Raw genomic sequence first — 17,997 nt, forward strand, 5'->3', positions numbered from 1 at the left:
ATAGGGAAGGTAACGAACTAAAAAGTTCTTTAAAAGGAAAGTTGAGAGGAGAATGTTCTTTTCACTGAGAGTAACGCTAATCAGTGACACCAGATGGTACAATTTACCCTGCACCAACACCAAGGACATTTGCTGAAACTCACAAAAAGTTGAATATTCGATGAAAAGAAAGATCCAGCCAAGCCAACATCGTCCTGTACACTGAATCAATCACAAGACGTTAGCATTGATCGAGGGAGTGTGTCTGATCTATCTCCTTCCTGTGACAGATTAGGACTCAAAGGTTGCAAGGTGGCTCAAGGCCATCCCAGGAATGAAGTGCTTCCACAAGACAAAACCTTGCCTCCTAGAGTCAGTTGGCCCTACAGTCCCAGCGCACCCTGGCCCATGACGCCACACCACCATTGCAGTCCAGGCATGCTGCCGTAACAAAACTCCACAGGCAAGGTGTCTTATAAACAACATTTATCCCTCACAGTCCTGAAGACTTGGGCACTCGAGATTACAGCACCAGCAGATACACTGTCTCTTCCTGGCTTGGAGCACTCTAACTGCATACTCATATTTATTACTTTCTAAATTTTAAAGCTGATGTATTTTTTAATTGATTTGAAAGACAGAGAATGATTTGTTCGCCCTTTGGTCATTCTGACCAAAGTTCAGAGCTCTCAGCTCAACCTGGGATCTCCCGCCTGAGTGACAAAGGCCGATGTCGAGTCCTCACCAGCCTCACAGAGTCCCCTGCCATTTCTACAACTGGATTTCCCTTGTTGTCTGAGTGAACAATGGGCAGGCCAAATAGGCAAAGCAGAACGCCACTGATGCACCACTGACGCACAGAGCCTGTAATGACTGTCCAAGTGGACTGAAAAGATGCTTAACTCTACATGCCTGGGGCAGTAACTGCTAGAGCCACCCTTCCCTCCCCGACTGTTACTGCTGACCACAGCCATCTGTGTCCTGCCCTGAGGTCACAAATCTATGGTGTCAGGCCCAGCACAGTAGCTTAGAGGCTAAATCCTCTCCTTGTACACGCCAAGATCCAATATGGGTGCCAGTTTATGTCCCAGCTGCTCCACTTCCCATCCAGCTCCCTGCTTGTGGCCAGGAAAAGCAGTCGATCATGACCCAGAGCCTTGGGACCCTGCACCTGCGTGGGAGACCCAAAAGAAGCTCCTGGCTCCTGGCTTTGGATCAGTTTAGCTCCAGCCATTGCAGCTACTTGGGGAGTGAATCATCAGATGGAAGGTCTTTTTCTCTATCTCTCCTTCTCTCTGTATACCTGCCTTTTCAATAAAAGTAAGTAAATCTTTTTTTTAAATGACCTTGTGGGGCCCAGCGCTGTGGCGCAGTGGTTGAAGTTCTCGCTTTGCACACCTAGGATCCCATATGGGCACCGGTTCTAATCCCGGCAGCTCCACTTCCCAGCCAGCTCCCTGCCTGTGGCCTGGGAAAGCAGTCGAGGACGGCCCAAAGCTTTGGGACCCTGCACCCACATGGGAGACCTGGAAGAGGCTCCTGGCTTCAGATTGGCTCAGATCCAGCCATTGCGGCTGCCTGAGGAGTGAGTCATCAGACGGAAGATCTTCCTCTCTGTCTCTCCTCTCTGTATATCCGCCTTTCCAAAAAAATGAAAAAATAAATCTTAAAAAAAAAAATGACCTTGTGGAATCCTTCCCCCTGAGACACACACTGTGCTGGGACAGTATTCTGATCTACAAGACAGCTCAAGATACTCAGCTGTCTTGTAGACCAGAAATACAAACTAATCCAAATCCCACGGCTGCTGTTTCCTGAGCCCCCTCGTGGCAGCCCTTTTCCACATGCCTTGCCAAAATTCCTTCCTTCACTCTCCACATCAACTCAGTAATGGAGGCATGACTGTTTCACAAGCTAACGAAGCCATGTACAGAGATGTGATGATCTGTCTCAATTGATCAGATCTAAGAAATAATCAATGCAGGTTCCAAAAATTCAAAACTCTTTGCAAGAGACAAGAGAGCAGAACAAACAGATCAACTATCCCAGCGAAGCTTGACAGCAAATTTTTGGGCAAATGGAGACTCAGAGGTGGGCCATGACAGCCAATCAACCTTGGGATTTCCTCATCCTTGGAGCAGCACTATCAGCAGCATCTCAGAACTATCGAAACCACATGAGCAGAATACTCATAAATATAGGCTCCACAATGGGGACCCAGATACAGGAAGAAAAAGAAACTGTATAAACAATGGTCTTGCCCACTTTCCCCTGATGCTCGACCCTTTCCACCCTGATGAACTATGTAAGCATCATCAAAACAAAATCTTTTAAAAATCCAAAACTCTGTGCACCCTGGAAAATGGCAGGAGATGACTTTAGTTCAGTCCCTGACATGTTCAGGGGAGACCTGGCTGGGGCTCCTAGTTCCTGCCTTTGGCCTGGTATGGTCCCAGCTCCTGGCTCCTGGCTCCTGGTTCCTGGCTCCTGGCTCCTGGCTCCTGGCTTTGGCCTGGTCTGGTCCTGGCTCCTGGCTCCTGGCTTTGGCCTGGTCTGGTCCCAGCTCCTGGCTCCTGACTTTGGCCTGGTCTGGTACTGGCTCCTGGCTCCTGGCTTTGGCCTGGTATGGTCCCAGCTCCTGGCTCCTGACTCCTGACTCCTGGCTCCTGGCTTTGGCCTGGTCTGGTCCAGGCTCCTGGCTCCTGGCTTTGACCTGGTATGGTCCCAGCTCCTGGCTCCTGACTCCTGGCTCCTGGCTTTGGCCTGGTCTGGTCCAGGCTCCTGGCTCCTGGCTTTGGCCTGGTCTGGTCCTGGTTGCTCTAAGCATTTGAGGAGCATTCCCAGAAAATAGGTGTTCTTTTTCTCTTTGCCTTCCAAATCAATTCGTTTTTTTTTTTTTTTTTATTTTTAATCCAAAGCTCTCAAATAAAATAACAATAGCATTTGTTAATATAATCCAGGAAACAGACTTCATACCCAGAAGGTATGGCTGCAGAGCACAGTCTTTTAACTGTGGTTCTTATGTTCCATGGTTGTTGATTTTGCTCAGTATAGAGATATAGAAGTCCAGGCTTGGTGCAATAGCCTAGTGGCTAAATCCTGGCTTTACATGCACCAGGATCCCATATGGGCACCGGTTTGTATCTCAACTGCTCCACTTCCCATCCAGCTCCCTGCTTGTGGCCTGGGAAAGCAGCCAAGGATGGCCCAAAGCCTTGGGACGCTGTATCCGCATGGGAGACTCAGAGGAGGCTCCTGACTTCTGGCTTCAGATAGGCTCAGTTCCAGTCATTGCAGCCACTCAGCGAGTGAATCAGTGGACAGCAGATCTTTCTCTCTGTAGATCTGCCTTTCCAATAAAAACAAATAATAATAATAATAATAATCCAAAACAGGGTAAAAGCAAAAGTGAGTTTATTTGTGATGCTAAGTAACAGAAGCGCCTAGAGTTAGAGCCCATCCTCCACCCCGGGGGATTGGTCTCTTTTTAGGTTATTTCCTTCTCCTTTCTGGCTGGGCCCCATCTTGGTCCACACTTGGCCTGCCAATGCTTAGCTAGTCAATGCTAGCCTGAGCCTACAGTCTGCCTAGAGTAACAGTGAACCTGACCTGTAAGCCTGCTGGCCTGGGTAAATCCAGAGCTCCCCTCATTCTGTTTTCCTAATTGCAACCAGCCTTGGCCTCAGGCACCTAACACAGGTCAACCAGGAAACTCCCCCTCTGAAATGTGGTGGTGCTGTCCCCAGTGGGTGCTCTATCCCAGCTGCAGATGTGGGCTTAAACCCTTAGGGCCAGGACACCTAGGTGCCTGGGAGAGCTGGTGAGGATCAAGAGTCAGGAGTAGTAATAGGAGAGCAGTGGGGAAACACAGCCAGCTCATGTCTCCACGCAAACCAGGCCCTGGTCAGACGCTGGCAGTGAGGGAGACAGCACACTTTCCTGTTACCCTCAACCAACATGTGGCCCGCAACGCACAGAACAAGCTGTCTGGCTAAAAAAATTTGCTGTGAGGCCCAGGGTCAGTCTTTAGACCACATACTATTAACCATGACTAACCCCAGGGCATAAACCTCTAAACTTTCAGGTAAGCACAACATAAATTTATCATCATTTTATATAACCTTTGATGCATTTTACATAATTCAATTCTGACTCCACTAAGTTGAGCATCTCCTTCTTTGAGCTTTTCTGGGTTCCGACTGGAAACCCCAAAGTCAGAAGATTCAGTTTAATAATTCCAAACCCGAAGCATTGTCAGAGGTTCAAAACATAAAAATGGACTTCTAATGCACATTTAACCTCAACACTTTAATCAAAGCTGTGAGCCAGATCTAATTAGGTCTAAAGTAATCACTAAATCATCAAAAGTAGGCAAACAATGTTAACTCTGTTAAGATTCACTTCTCAGCATAATCAACAACTACAGGAAAACACATGAAACCTTCCCTAAGACACATCAAATTCTCATGGCTTAGGTCAGTTAAAACCACACAAAAGGGCCCGGCAGCGCAGCCTAGCGGCTAAAGTCCTCGCCTTCAACGCGCCCAGGATCCCATATGGGCGCCGGTTCTAATCCTGGCAGCTCTACTTCCCATCCAGCTCCCTGCTTGTGGCCTGGGAAAGCTGTGGAGGACTGCCCAAAGCCTTGGGACCCTGCACCCTGTGGGAGACCCGGAAGAAGTTCCTGGCTCCTGGCTTCGGATCGGCATAGCATCGGCCATTGCGGTCACTTGGGGAGTGAATCATCGGACGGAAGATCTTCCTCTCTGTCTCTCCTCCTCTGTGTATATCTGACTTTCCAATAAATAAATAAATCTTTAAAAAACACACACACACACACAGAAAAACCTTAATTAAAAAGATGAACACATCAGCATCTTGAGACGTAAGCAGACAAAACACCGAACTGTAGAACCCACCACGTTTTGCCAAAAGACACAGAAATATGCCTGTGTTATCAGAAAAGTAAACCCAAATGTTTTCAGAGAATTGCAACTGTGTCACAAAAATACTGGAAAGAGATGTGCACAACCATTTAGCAACCGGCAGGGTTTGGAAACGCACAGCAGAGTTCCACACGGGATTCAGGACACACGAAGGGGGACGGTGATCCGAGAGCCTGGACTTAAATAAGTTTAATGTGGCACATGAGAGCCCCAATCATAGAAAGAGTTAAACAAGTAGGCATAGAAACTTGTATAACATAGCAAGAAAATGGGACCCGCATCAGGTCGAGGCAGGAGCCCTTCTCTTGCTACTCTAGAAAAACTCAGGAAGGATCTGGAGCCCATGCCCCACCCCACCCCCCCAACGAATTAAAAGCCATTTCAAATGGTTCGTGTTACCAAAATGGTGGCCAAGGAGGTGTGGGGAAAGAGCCAGGGGTCAACCTACACCAGGGAAGGCCGCCTGAGGGGCGCCGGGCCTTGGCTGCCCAACAGCCTCAGACGCTGGTCATGCCAGCCAGGGGGCACCCGAAGGGCCCAGGCGGAGGGCAGGAACGAGCCCTGGGCCTCCTGGAGAACATTCCCGCTGCAGGAGTGCTGCCAAGAGACTGTGTCTGACAGAGGCAGCGGGGCACAGCCACCGCCGCTGGGTGACAAGGCAGTGGGCCAGTGGGTCGTCGTGAGACACAGAGGGACCCTGGGTGCAGCGAGAGAAGGCAGGAGAACGGGCTGCCAGCTGTGGTCCTCAGAACAAGGTGCTCAAAACTCACCACCAGGCGGCTTCGTGCCCACGCCAGGCGTTCTCGGCCGAGACCTCGCTAACCAAGCTTTAACCCAAAGACAGCACACCCGGCCAGCCAGGCGGCTCCTGAGGAGAGAGCGGAGCGCCCCGTGTGCCTTCAGCCTGCGGCCTCTGTGGAGATGGGGCTAGGCCCGCCATCTCTCCCCCACAGCCATGCTGGAATACTGCAGGTGGGGAGGGTACCTTCCGGGTGTGCCATCCCCGCCCCAGCTTCCCAAGAGCGCCCTCTGGTGCAGGACGGCAGAAAGCCCTCAACTGCCCCCAACGGGAGAGGGGCAACCAGCCAATGAACCAGAGTTAGGCTAAGTAAGTGCTGATTCGCTTCCAAGGCTTGCTTCTCTGTTTTGGCGCATGAAGACCCTCATTCGTGTTGGACCCTAAGCATACATCCATCCAGTGACCCCGAGTTTGCCACTGGGCTACACCCACAGCATTCTTTTTTCCAAAAACAACTTTGACTTCACTTGAAATCTCTTACGTTTCCAGTTGAAAACCACAAAGAGCAGCGTGATTGACAGTATAAAATTAACAGTTTTGAGCTGACCAATTGTAGGTAACCTCCCATCTTCACATAAAGATCAAGCAATTTAGTCCCTTTGTTACTGGTTGAAAATCCTTTCTTGGCCTATTTTCATTTGTTCCTTGTCTACTCCTAACCCTAGACCCAATGTCATCAGACTATTTTGGCCCAGGAGGATGATCCCTCTCCCAGGTGCATATAAACAGCAGCCCTCCGTGTGTTCTAATCCAGTCTGATCGCCACTCCCCCTTCAGGTCCCTCTGCTAAGGTGACCAAAGATTCCTACCAGAACCCACTCAGAAACAATCCCTGGCAGCCCTAACCATCAGAAGGTGGTTACCTTTCTTCCCCCCCGACTGACGTCCAAAAGCACATGCCAGCTTTAACAGATTCAGTACAATTTGTAGATACAATTCTTATCATGATATTTTCTTTCCAGGTGCAGAGGCAGCAAAATCCTCAACACCTGTCTGCCCCCTGCAGCTGCCTGCCGAGAAGAGCCCAGAGAGCAGTGGTGAACGCACAAATGGTCAGGGTCCCCTGCCCGCAGGGCACCTGCTTGGTGGTCCAGACGCCTGCTTCTGCCTGACCCTGCCCTGGCTGCTGGGGCCCTTTGCAGGTGAAAGCTAGCTCTGACTCTCTCTCTCTCTCCCCTTCTCATTCTCTCCCCCTTTCAAATGAAATGAAAATAATTTTTTCAACACCGAAGACTCAGAGTTATTCAAAAGTCTAAATTACAGAACAAAGTTATGGGTTTGTTTTTTTTTTTTCACATTTCAATCTGTGTTTGCTAGTGACTGATAAAAACAATCCCAACCCAGCGGCACCTGACATTCCATTTTCCTGGTGAAGTGATCCCATCAGCTGCTAGCGCAGGTGGAATACACAATTCTAATAGGTTGTTCCAAAGGTCTCGAGATGATAAACCTTCCAAACACCACATTGCTTCAGCACTGTCAACACTGTGTCCGCGCCACACTATTGTTTTGTAAAGCAGCCAGGTCCCAGCTCCAGGAAATCCCCCATATTAATTAAGTCGACCTTAACAAACTGCTCACAACTGTGCCCCAGAGACAGGAAGGGAAATCAACAGCACAGAATCCAGCAACTCCCTGAGATGGGACAAAATGGTGTGTGACCACGGGTGTTAGTGTTTGTGATTTTTTCCCTGGCAGAATACAAGGCACCTGCTTGGGCTTGAAGAAAAGTGTGGCATGAAGGATCCTGGTGGGAGGTACAGGCCCTTCTGTTATCGGCTTCCCTTTTGGTGAGGGCGGGGCACTTGACCAAAGAGCCTTTGCCTCCAAAGACTGCCTGGATCCAGGGCTTGTGATGCAAAGCAGCAGAATTTTGGGCCGCTCTGCTAGGGAGGGGTGGGCAGTCACAGCAGCGGCTGCACCCATCTTAGGCCAGAGGACAGTGGGGTCAGAGACCTCTGTGGTGGGAGAGGAGCCGGAGGAACGACTAGGTCCAGTTCCATGGGGCCGTTGAGCTCACTGGTCCTGGCTGCAGTGCCCATGCCCAGTTCCCTAGCCCACACAGGTGTCCATGGGCTGTCGTTTGTTTGGGGTAGTTGTCCAGTTCTTCTTCTGCTACAGCACCAAATGTGCTGCCTTAATTCTCATTTTACATCAGGGCCTGTGTCCACTGCTGCACCCTTTTCATTAAGTAGGGCATGTTCTCGCAGGCGAGTCCAAGGAGCTAGGACAGGCGTCTCTAGCTTCTCTACCCTTTCTATCACAATCCTTCAACCTTTTTCACCAAAAAAATACATTCTCATGACTTATAGCTTTCCTTTCAATAATCCTAGAAATCCCAGCAAAACCTTTAAACCTGGAAGATATTCAACATCTAAATATCCACTTTAGTAAACCGGGTCATCTCTGTTCAGATTTAAAAAAAAAAAGCGTGATTGACAGTATAAAATTAACAGTTTTGAGCTGACCAATTGTAGGTAACCTCCCATCTTCACATAAAGATCAAGCAATTTAGTCCCTTTGTTACTGGTTGAAAATCCTTTCTTGGCCTATTTTCATTTGTTCCTTGTCTACTCCTAACCCTAGACCCAATGTCATCAGACTATTTTGGCCCAGGAGGATGATCCCTCTCCCAGGTGCATATAAACAGCAGCCCTCCGTGTGTTCTAATCCAGTCTGATCGCCACTCCCCCTTCAGGTCCCTCTGCTAAGGTGACCAAAGGTTCCTACCAGAACCCACTCAGAAACAATCCCTGGCAGCCCTAACCATCAGAAGGTGGTTACCTTTCTTCCCCCCGACTGACGTTCTCTTCCCCGTCTTCGCTCACCTGCAGCATCCACATGTGGCTTTCAGCGCTCCCTGCAGCACTTCTTTCATAATCATTTGTGGGAATTTGAGAGAGATTCTCACAACTGCCTCTTCCTCTGCTGCCCTGGTCCTCCACTCACGGGGCCACAGGGAGATGGTGGGCATAGGGCTTTTACCTAGTGGCCAACTTCTTCAACCAGCAGGTATAATCCTGTGGGTTTTCTGGGTTTTTTTTTTTTTTTTTAAGATTTATTTACTTTTTGGGCCCAGCGGCGCGGCCTAACGGCTAAAGTCCTCGCCTTCAACGCGCCTGGGATCCCATATGGGCGCCAGTTCTAACCCTGGCAGCCCTGCTTCCCATCCAGCTCCCTGCTTGTGGCCCGGGAAAGCAGTTGAGGATGGCCCAAAGTTTTGGGACCCTGCACACGTGTGGGATACCCGGAAGAAGTTCCTGGCTCCTGGCTTCGGATCGGCATAGCATCGGCCGTTGTGGTCACTCGGGGAGTGAATCATCAGACGGAAGATCTTCCTCTCTGTCTCTCCTCCTCTCTGTATATCTGACTTTCCACTGATTCACTCCCAAGTGGCCGCAACGGCCAGAGCAGAGCTGATCCAAAGCCAGGAGCCAGGAGCTTCCTCTGGGTCTCCCACGCAGGTGCAGTGTCCCAAGGCTTTTGGCTGTCCTCCACTGCTCTCCCAGGCCACAAGCAGGGAGCTGGATGGGAAGAGGGGATGCCGGAATTATAACTGGCACTCATATGAGATCCCAGTGTGTGCCAGGCAAGGACTTAAGCCACTAGGCTACTGTGTTCTGCCCAATCCTGTGTTTTTGCATATAGGAAAGGGGCTCTGTCACTCTGCTCTTCAGTGAGTCAAAACTTGAACACAAGACCGAGGGGTCATGAACTGGATCCTTTTGAAGATGTATCTGGTTGGAAAGCAGAATTACACAGAGTCAAATTCCCACTTTCAACCTGCCTGTCTGTGTGAGATCCCCCATCATGCTCACCTCTAGTAAGGGAGGCTGCCTGTGCACTTGCTTAGTCCCCTAGTTCCAGTCACGAAGGTCTCCTGCACCCCCAGGAGCCACTTTGCTCATCTCAGGTCTTTTCCCTGGAAAGGGAAGAAAGCACAGACCTGGTCAGTGAGAGCATTTGGCATTTAAATCACGCACACCCGTTCCCAGTCATACTCAACCACCAAGGTGCAACTGAGTGGGTATTCCTTGCTGTGGCCCATGCATGGTTGCCTGCTGGCCACAGTCTCTGCTTCCCCGTGTCACCTCTGTTGTTTTCTTCATGGCTTCTGTGGCAAGACAGGCACCTGCACAAGACTGTCCACCTAAGATCAGTCAGCCGGAATCCCATTCCACATCCACACAGATGCTGGTTCCTGGTCAGCTCCCAGACTTTGAGTAACAGCCCCACCTGTGCACTCAAAGCCTGGACTCTACAAGTACCATGAAAGCCAGAATCTATTAGTCATCTCATGAGGCTGGTGCCTGCCTGATAGACCAGTATTCCCAGGGCGATCCAGTACTCACAAAAGGCCCTGTTGTGGCCTCTTGTTGGCCAAGGACCCACAGGGTCACACTCTTCTTGGTGTTTGTCCCATGAACAGCCTGTTTGCCTCAGAACCTGCAGGTGCCTGCAGGCTAGCAGTTACGCCTATCTTGTCTCCTCATAGCTAATGGGTTTATGTTGAGATTGTATTCACAAGCCTGGTACGAAGGCTCTGTGGATAAATCTTCACCTTGCAAGTGCCAGCATCCCATATGGGCACTGGTTTGTGTCCTGGTTGCTCTGCTTCCCATCCAGCCCCCTGCTTATGGCCTGGAAGAAGCTCCTGGCTCCTGGCTTCAGATCAGTTGCAGCCATTTGGGAATTGAACCAATGAATGGGAGATCTTTTCTGTCTCTCATTCACTATAAAAATCTGCCTTTCCAATAAAATAAATAAATCTTAAAAACAAAACAAAAACAACAATGTGCTCACTTCTCCCATTAAGAGCCTGAATCCTTGGCTATCTCCCAGGTGCACCAGCGGGAGGCTGGATTGGGAGTGGAGGAGCCAGGACTTGACACAGGCCCTTTGATGAGGGATGCAGGCCTCACAGCTGCAGCTTAACGTGCCGTGCCACAACACCTCCTTCTATTACCTTTTAATTCAACTGCTTTCATGTTTCTACTTCTCAGCATTATTCCTTACCCTTAGCTGCTTGCTTTCGCTCTCATGGCAATCTGATGCTTTCACAGAAGAGGCGACACAATGTGCGGGTCACCTGTGACACAGTTCCTGAGTTTAGATCTTGGCTTTGCTACCTACTGCCTTGTTCAATTGCTCACAATGTCCTCCTGTATTGGACGGTGACACTAACCATCAGTCACACTGGGGTACTTACCACAATCCAATGAGCCATGCTCTGCCCAGCACACCAGGGTCAGCAAACCCTCTGAAGCGTCATAACTGTGGTTTTCTCTTCCTCTCTCTGTTGCTTTTGTTCCAAGATTTATTTTGCTTTGCTTTTCATGTAAAAGCCCCCTCCACATGTTTGTTGATTGTTATCTTGCCTTGGTATTAAAGCTGTTTCCATATTTCTTGTTTATTTACCTGAAAGGCAGAATGACAGCAGAGAGATGGAAAGAGAAAGATCTTCCATCCACTGATTTCACTCCCCAAAAGCCCACAACAGTTGGTCGGTCCAGGTGAAAGACAGGAACTGAACCCAGGTCATTCAGAGTGAGCCCCCACCTACTTCAGCCCTCACCTCTTTTTTTTAATAGAGATTTATTTTTATTATTTTTTTATTGGAAAGGCGGATATACAGAGAGGAGAGACAGAGAGGAAGAGCTTCCGTCCAATGATTCACTCCCTAAGTGAGCACAACGGCCGATGCTATGCCGATCCGAAGCCAGGAGCCTCTTCCGGGTCTCCCACGCAGGTGCAGGGTCCCAAAGCTTTGGGCTGTCCTCGACTGCTTTCCCAGGCCACAGGCAGGGAGCTGGAAGGGAAGCGGGGCTGCCGGGATAGAACCGGCGCCCATATGGGATCCCGGGGGTGCAAGGCGAGGACCTTAACCACTGCGCCACAGCGCCGGGCCCAGCCCTCACCTCTTTCCTCCCACACTGCATATTAAGAGAAAGCTACAACTGGAAGTAGAGCTGGAGTCTGACCCACCAGATGCAGGTTTCGCCAGCAGCATCTTGGCCACGGAAGGCTTCTGGGTGGGGCCTTAGGGGTGGAGCTTGCCCCTCCCCACCAAACCACCCCTTCTGAGAATTGGCAGATTCACTGTTAATTGCCAGTTTCCTTCATAAATATTTGGTGTCGTCTTTAAGCCTCCATGAGCGGGTCTTATCATGGGAAACCAGGGGCTGATAAGGCATTGAACACAGGCAAACCACCTGGCACAATGTCTGCTGTCCAGCAGGTGCTTGATGAATAACCCAGGGGCAGCAGCATCATTAGCATTTTCATTTCTTGGGAGAGCACCAGTGCAGCTGCTCATGACCATCTGTGGTCATTTCTGGCCCTCCTAAAAATAGAAGCCACGCCTGGTACCCGCTGAGAGGCTCCGTGTTAGAGTAGGAGTAGAGGGCACAAGATAACTCACCAGCCATGGGCACAGAGACCCGGACGTTGGCTTCAGGCAGGAATCCATGAGGTGCAGGCGGATCCTGACACTGCCTTCATCCCCAAAGGCCTTGCAGCATCGCTCTCGCTGAGTCAGGCCCGTGGTGAGTCTCCCTGGCTGCTCTGGGAAGAGGCAATTGGGCAGGATGAGCATGGGATGAGGTCCAGTAGGGGTGTCAGACCACATGCCACTCAGGATTCTTTCAATCACACTCTTCAAAATAACACATGTCAAGCCTGGCACAGTAACCTAGCGGCTAAAGTCCTTGCCTTGAATGCACTGGGATCCCACATGGGCACTAGTTCTAATCCCAGCAGCCCCACTCCCCTCCCAGCTAGCTCCCTGTTTGTGGCCTGGAAAGCCATCGAGGACTGCCCAAAGCCTTGGGACCCTGCACCCACATGCGAGACCTGGAAGTAGCTCCTGGCTCCTGGCTCCTGGCTCCTGGCTCCTGGCTTTGATCTGGCCCAGCGCTGACTGCTGCAATTGTTTGGAAAGTAAACCACCAGATGGAAAAGATTTTGTCTCTCTCCCCTCTCTGTGTTACTACACATTTCAAGTAAATTCTTAAAATCTAAAGAGAAGCAAGCAGAACAAAGTGGCCAATCTCCCCAAGTCTCCAGGTGACTCCAGAGCTGCTCATTGTGGGCTCTTGCCCTCACAGGCACATATTGGGGTGATGGGAATACTCCTTCACACTGGGGGTCAAAGATACTGCTGTGAGCCTTGCTCAGTGTCTCCCCAGGCTCTTCATCCTTCAGACCTTTCCAAATCAGCCTTCTTACACAACTGCTCCAGCCATCATATCATGACATGGAACACAGGCCCCAGATCTCAATGGCATCACATAATTTAAGTCCATTGCTTCCTCACATGAGTCCACTTGATGGTGGGGTAGAGGGAGGGGGCGTTCTGCAGCAGCACTGAATCAGGAACCCAAATGCCTGGCAAGCCTCAACATGTGGCTTCCACCTACTGGGGCTTGAAAGGTGATCCTGGGTGACAGCATGTGGCTGGAGTCAGGAGCTCAGAGCCAGCAAGTGACCAAGGGACTGGGGGCTGATGACAAGCAGTGATGTCTGAAGGTGACAATCAGTGCTCTGTACCACCTCCTGTTGGTTCAACTTGAGTACACACCTCCTTCTGGACTGGTACCGTAAACGTGTTGCTTATATAGCTGCTTCCCTGTCACCACCTGCGTGACCCAAGGGAAGCCCCAAGCTGTGCCAGGCAGGCGAGCACACCTGCCACAGCGGCACACTAGTGATGCAGCCAGACGTACTGATGTTTGGGGGGCTGGCTCTTCTCTTCCTCTTGCTTTTCTAGTGCTCATTGATACAGACACAGTTCTAAAATATGGAAAGAAGCGTGGCTCTGGTTACAGCAAGTTAAACCACCACCTGGGACACCCACTCCATCCCGGTGCTGGTTCGAGCCCCGCGTGATCTGCTAATGTACCTGGGGAGGCAGCAGAAGATGGCCCAAGTCCTGCCGCTCAGGTGGGAGACCCACACGGATGCGCTGGCTCCTACCTTTGGTGCGGTGCACCCCCCGTTAGTGCGCTCATTTGAGGCCTGAACCAAGGGATGGAAGATCTCGCTTTCTCTGTTGCTCTGCCTTTCAGAAAAAAAAAAAAATTAAATCTCTAAAGGAAATACATAAACACCTGTAACATGCAACTATGTCAATGATATGTAATACTAAAAAAAAAACCTTTTGCAACGGGAATTCTTTTTTCAAAACAAATCAGACATCTATAAACCATGGCTGGAGGAGCTCACTCTCAAATGTTCATAATTTACTTTTATATTGTCTCAAAATGTTCTTTTTAAAGATTTATTTACTTTTTATTGCAAAGTCAGATATACAGAGAGGAAGAGAGACAGAGAGGTAGATTTTTTTGTCCAATGATTCACTCTCCAAGTGACCGCAACAGCCAGTGCTGCGCCGATCCAAAGCCAGGGTCCCAGATCCTCTTCAGGCCTCCCACACAGGTGCAGGGTTCCAAGGTTTTAGGCCGTCCTCCACTGCTCTCCCAGGCCACAAGCAGGGAGCTGGATGGGAAGTGGGGCTGCTGGGATTAGAACTAGCACCCAGGTGGGATCTCAGCGCATTCAAGGCAAGGACTTTCACCGCTAGGCCACTGCACTGGGCCCTCAAAATGTTCTTAGTAGGTAAAAAAAAAAAAAAAAAAAAAAAGTGAGGCTATTTTCAGGCTGAATGTTTTTTAAACATAGACAAAGAGAGTTGGGACTTGGGTGATGAAAGGTAAGTGTGTGACTCAGACAGACCTCCAAGACCCAGCCGGTCAGTGGGGCCCATCACGCGACACTCCAGCCGCAATCAGGAGCACTTCCACCTGTCAAAGCGCCTGTTTATAGCAGGAAGGCAGGACGGGGCCCCAGGCAGTCAGGGGGCTAGGGCTCACCACGCCTGCGGCCTCATGGGGAACGCAGTCAGGGCCCTGGTGGCCCTCATCCCTGCTGACCGCTGCCAGAAGTTCGTGGCGGGTGAGCTCCAGGAGATGCCCCTGGACAGGACGGTGGACCTCAGCGGGCGCCAGCTGCGCCGCTTTCCCCTGCACGTGTGCGCCTTTACGGAGTTGGTCAAGCTGTATCTGAGTGACAACCACCTGCACAGCCTGCCCCCGGAGCTGGGCCGCCTGCAGAACCTGCAGATACTGGCCTTGGATTTCAACCACTTCCAGGCCCTGCCCCGAGTGGTGTGCACCCTCAACCAGCTCTGTATCCTCTACCTGGGCAACAACAAGCTCCGCGACCTCCCCTGGGAGCTCAGCCTTCTCCAGAACCTCCGGACCCTGTGGATTGAAGCCAACCGCCTGCCCCGGCTGCCGGAAGTAGTCTGCGAGCTGCGCCTCCTCAGGACCCTGCACGCAGGCTCCAACGCCCTGCGCGGGCTGCCCGGCCAGCTCCAGCGCCTCGGGGAGCTCCGGACCATCTGGCTCTCAGGCAACCTGCTGAGTGACTTCCCGCCGGTGCTGCTGCACATGCCTTCCCTGGAGGTGATTGACGTGGACCAGAACCACATCCAGCACTTCCCCAGCCTGGCCCACCTGTCAGGCCTGAAGCTGGTCATCTATGACCACAACCCCTGCAGGAACGCACCCAAGGTGGCCAAGGGCGTGCGCCGCGTGGGAAGGTGGGCGGAGGAGACGCCAGAGCCCGACCCCAGGAAAGCCAGGCGCTATGCTCTGGTCCAGGAGGAAAGCCAGGAGCCGCAGACACTTGCTCTCCCTCCTCCCCTCCTTCCTCCAGGCTCTTGAAGATTTGTCCTCCCCGAGCGAACACCAACCTGTCCTGGAGTCCTTGTTATTGGTGACCTGCCACCAGGGTTGAGGGAGAGACACAAATCCACATGGAGAACAACAAAACTCCCAAAGGGAAGTTACATGCTCTTGTCAACTCCGAGTAATCACCACGTCTTTGGTAGAAAACAACTTCTCCAAGCAGGTATTTTGATACTGAGGGAGAAGGGATCGGCCACTATTGCCTCCTGCACTTCCCAGAGGTAGCTGACCTGAGGCACGTAGGCCCCTCCCATTCAGCATCTGCATGTTCAGGGGACTTGGCCCCAGCCCTCTCCTTTACAGACTTACTCTTTTTGCATGACCATGAATGGAATCGATGTCTTGTGACTAACCCAGGTCACCAAAAGGGCCTTTCTAACCGGTCAGACTCATAGCAAAGAGCTCCTGCCGTTGGGAAAGCTGAGCATGGAAGATCCTCCGGCAGCTTAGGGCCAGCTGAAACCACTGGTGCAGACCAGCTCAGTGGAGTCCAGCTGCATCCTCAACCCGATTTAGCTCAACCCCCTCCCCCTCCAGGTCTGCTCCAAGGTCCCAGCTCTTCCCCATCTCCAACAATGCTAAGTCGACTGGAAAGCAAAATCTCTTTGGCAATACAGGCTCACTGCAGCCAAACCTCGCGCCGTCCAGCTGCCTCAGTGGAGCAGCAAGCTCCTGGAGCGCTCACCAACAAACCTGAGCACTGGACTGCTGTCACCAGAGGGAGACATTTCCAGAACCGTCATAGGTTAAAGGTAGTAGATAAGGAATCTGTTCACTCCAAACACGCTCTGTGAAATTTGCATTGTGGGCTGTAGTGTGTACAGCCTTTGCCACTAGGCAATTTTGTTTGATCTTTCTCATGTAAGCCTGGGTACTTCTGCCAGTATTTCATGGTAGTATGTACCTTGTGACACTCCCATGAGTACATACTTTACAGAGGAATTGCTGCCAGTGGGTGATTTAACAACCCATCATTGTTGTGAATCTCTTAACAGAAAAAGGCGCCAGTTACCTGAAAATACCCTGCTGAGATGGTTCTTTCCCCCAGACGCGTGTGAAGCTAGCAGTACAGTTATTAAACAACCTCAAAGAGCAGAGTAATTTTCCTACCGGAACTAGAGGAAGAGACCATGCCCTGGTACCTTCCTCTTGTCACCGTCTGCCTGAAGAGGAAGCCCACTGTTCAGATGGCCAGAGGACCCCTTTGCCCATACAAACTAACAGGTTTACACCTCAAGGGTAACCAGGCTTATTTGCTAATGAGGTCACAGTCCTCATGGGAGTCAGTCCATTTTCTCTTTGCTGATGACTGAACCCACTCGGCTGACACTAGAAGCTTCCGCCAACATGATTTGCCTTCTGATGTTTACCTAGCACAAGCCTCAGGAGTTGCTTGGACCCCTCTCCCCTCCCAAGGTTCATGGTCCCACTGCTTGCACTGTGCACCTACAGCTCGCTCCATAAGCAGCTGAAATTCTCAAGTCTCACAAGCTAACTGCTCTGACTCCAGTGTCAAATTATTGCACATTTTGCTTCTTCTAAACCAATACACATTTCCAACAGTGCGGTTAAGGGGTTCCCTACTGACTTTACTGTCCAATATCGTTCTCCTTGTCAGCATCTACATGCATGTTTAAGTTGCCATACCATTCAGATGTTTTCTGGACATGTTCACTTAATGAAAGTAAAATAAAAACGTTGAAGCACCAAATGTCGTATTTTCACTCTGGATTGTAAATCTTGATGTATCGAAATCGCTTCCATACAATTAGACAGGATTTTAACCTCTAGGAGTTAGTGATACCAGCTAAAAATCTAATCTGGGTTCTAGGCAAACTAACCAGCAACCACATTCATTTTCTTTTGTCTTAACAAGCAACATCACACTGAAAAAGTGGGCTTGGGTCCTAATTATCAACTGTGTGCAAACAACTAGGAGTACAGGATTGGGACACACGCTGAGGGGTACGAGACGAGGGCGTGGCCCTTCACACACCAATCAGTTATCACTTCAGCATAAGATAGTGACTTTTTCCCTCCTGGGCATTGACAGATTAAACCAATTACTGTGTACAGCTTGCAAAGAACAGCAGCTGGCAGGGAACAATGAATACTGTGCAACATGCACTTTTACTGAGTATAACACCATGTGTGTATTGTTAAGCCCATGTTTGAACTAAAACATGTCAATGAGTCTTTTCTCTCAAGACTTTTAACCAAAGTTCCTGTGCTCTTCGGTGTAATATCTGGTTCGGTCAACTGCTCCTTGGCTTACCTGAACACAGAAAGCTGCAACAATCCGTTACTAAGTTTCTAAATGAGTGTATTTGGCCTCCTGAGAGTCACTGGAGACTTCCCAGCACCACTGAAGCACTTTGAAAACATGACACAGCTCCTTGCCCCCAAGTCCATCTCACGCAGAGCAGGAGGTGAAGGCCTCAGCAGCCTCCTCTCACAGTGCTCTAATGGCCACGGATGTGCACATGCCCTATGTTTCGGGTCTGCAAATTGCTGCTCCCATATT

General features: G+C 50.5%; 1 protein-coding gene across 1 annotated transcript; it reads left to right on the forward strand.

The window, feature by feature from the left end:
- The first annotated feature begins 14,609 nt into the window (after window positions 1-14,609).
- LRRC10 (leucine rich repeat containing 10) lies at window positions 14,610-15,449 on the forward strand. Its single transcript, XM_040978237.1, has one exon. The coding sequence runs from the start codon at window positions 14,610-14,612 to the stop codon at window positions 15,447-15,449; it is 840 nt and encodes a 279-aa protein (XP_040834171.1).
- Window positions 15,450-17,997: the final 2,548 nt, after the last annotated feature.

This window comes from Ochotona curzoniae, unplaced genomic scaffold, assembly GCF_017591425.1.
Source record: "Ochotona curzoniae isolate NIBS_2020 unplaced genomic scaffold, NIBS_Ocur_1.0 contig_1014, whole genome shotgun sequence".
In the NCBI taxonomy this organism is placed as follows: Eukaryota; Metazoa; Chordata; class Mammalia; order Lagomorpha; family Ochotonidae; genus Ochotona; species Ochotona curzoniae.

Coding starts and splice junctions, on each gene's coding strand:
- LRRC10 (XM_040978237.1), top strand. CDS start 14,610: ATGGGGAACGCAGTCAGGGCCCTGGTGGCCCTCATCCCTGCTGACCGC.